The sequence below is a fragment of the Gekko japonicus genome, unplaced genomic scaffold (genome assembly GCF_001447785.1).
Source record: "Gekko japonicus isolate JY-2015 unplaced genomic scaffold, Gekko_japonicus_V1.1 scaffold1981, whole genome shotgun sequence".
NCBI lineage: Eukaryota > Metazoa > Chordata > Lepidosauria > Squamata > Gekkonidae > Gekko > Gekko japonicus.
Genome location: NW_015164721.1, coordinates 177,333 through 179,290, shown reverse-complemented (window position 1 = coordinate 179,290; position 1,958 = coordinate 177,333). Strand labels below are relative to the sequence as shown.

General features: G+C 48.0%; 1 protein-coding gene across 1 annotated transcript in view; it reads right to left on the bottom strand.

Annotated features, from left to right (window-relative positions):
• SVEP1 (sushi, von Willebrand factor type A, EGF and pentraxin domain containing 1) overlaps positions 1-1,958 on the bottom strand; it is a 142,441-nt gene that overhangs the window by 16,898 nt on the left and 123,585 nt on the right. The window contains exon 47 of the mRNA XM_015409584.1: positions 857-1,027. Within this exon, the coding sequence (XP_015265070.1) occupies positions 857-1,027 (171 nt within the window). The remainder of the gene's footprint in view (positions 1-856; positions 1,028-1,958) is intronic.

The window sequence follows — 1,958 nt, the reverse complement described above, 5'->3', positions numbered from 1 at the left end:
AAAAATGAAAAATGCCGTCTCTGTTATTGTTAAGGAAATCCTTTCAGCACTGTAACCCCCCGCTCCCCCGGTCTTTACTCTCCCCACGAGTGTGAACTGTTGGGTATTGTAGTGACTTTTCCAATGATGGCCTCGCCCATCTTATTATATCTTGCATAGTCATGATTTCACTGGACAGCCAGAATTGACAGCATAATCATTGCTTAGAAACAGTTTGGAGAATTCCTGTTCTGAAGTACAATATTGAACCTTACAAATAAAAGCTGTGCTTTTTAATTAGAATGCACATATGAATTAATACGCTCTTAATTTGGTAACAATGTATTTTGGACAGCAAAGGGGCTTTTCTTAATACCAAAAGCGCTAAAGGCTTACATGCTCTGTGTGAATCATTGATACTGGCGGCTTTCATGTTGCTTCTGATGTAGGCCCTTCAAAGGCTTAGGCGCTGGACGTCTTTTTGATGGGCCTTTGTTATTTATGAAGTGCTACTGAACCCATCCACTCTGATGAGCATGAAAGGGGGGGGGGGGCTCTGCAGCTTACCTGGCTGCTTCTTGCTCTGACTGAGGGTTGCTGGGAACAGGGGGTGGGGTTTGTTGCATATGCCTGCCCCCTGGGTTCTTTACTGCCGGAGCTCCGCTCCTGTGCGCTCCTGCAGGAAATGACCCCTGTCCACAACTAACCTGTGGGGTAGGTTGAGAGTGAATGAGTGGCTCAAGGGCACCCAGCAAGCTTCCGTGGTGGAGTGGAGAACTGAGCCTGAGTCTCACAGATCCTAGTGCGGCACTAACCACAGCACCACACTGGCCCTCTTGTCATCTGCAGCTGCAGTACTCATGCCAGGGCTACGTACCTTTGCAAGCTGGCGGCACCGTCCAGGTTCCATTCTCTAAACAAACACTTCGAAGGGAGCCCTCCAGCATGTAGCCACTATAGCAGGAATAGGTCACTACATCTCCATATTGGTAAAATGTGCCACGGGCCAAAGCGTTTTCTACGTGAGCCGGTGGCCCACACGATATTTCTGAACAAATGAAATAATGAAAATGCGATTAAAAGGCAAACTAGCTCAAGATGCAAATAGGACACAAGGCTCTGCAGAGCGTGAGGCTGCAGAAAATTAATTATACACAGGTCTGATTTTTTTGGTAGCAAGTCCACAACAATGGCCCAATATAGCCTCTGTACAGAGACACAGGACTTACGGAAGGTATTTTGCTGTCCTATGCCTCCCCTTCATCTCCTGTGCTCAGGCAGTCAAGATTTTCTGTCAAGGCCAAGTTGTCATAGCATGGCATATTCAGGAAAATTACAAAAAGTACAGGCAAGGATGTTTATGTGGATCACGCAGGCTGAAGCTATTTTGGTGTCCTAGGCAAATTCCTCCCAGCAAATTCCTGTTGTAACACTGGAATGTGGATCTCAGTAATACACAGTAGGGAAGGGGAAAAAAAAGCACTGTCCAGTTGCTTGCACAATGGCTAATGACACTGCTAACGTCTGTAACCATCGGGCTCGAATTGCAAACTTCAGCAGTTTATGAGGCTTGCCTCCAGTCGGAGTTTAGGATTATAATCAAAGAGTTCTTCTTTAGCTTCATTTATAATTTCAGACAAGGACGACTCCCTCCCATCCACCCACTCAACCTGGCTGTGGCTGCTGTGGTGCCTGGGAGAGTGAGCTCTCTTCCTCCACCCCCCTCCCCCGGTTACTTGAATGCTGCTCTAGCTGGGCCCCGGGGGCATCTAGCACCCTGGGGGTAATGTGGCTCTCAGGAGTTACCAGTTCTAGGACTCTGAGGCTGGAAGGGTATATGTGCCCGTGGACTGGAAAACTTACTGTGCTCCTGATGCTGCGTTCAGAACTGGGGCTCAGAAAAGGCCAATCAATTCTCCCCCCCCCCCACTTTTTGGAGAAAAAAGCTCAACCTGCTGAGGCCAGATCTGAACTGTTCT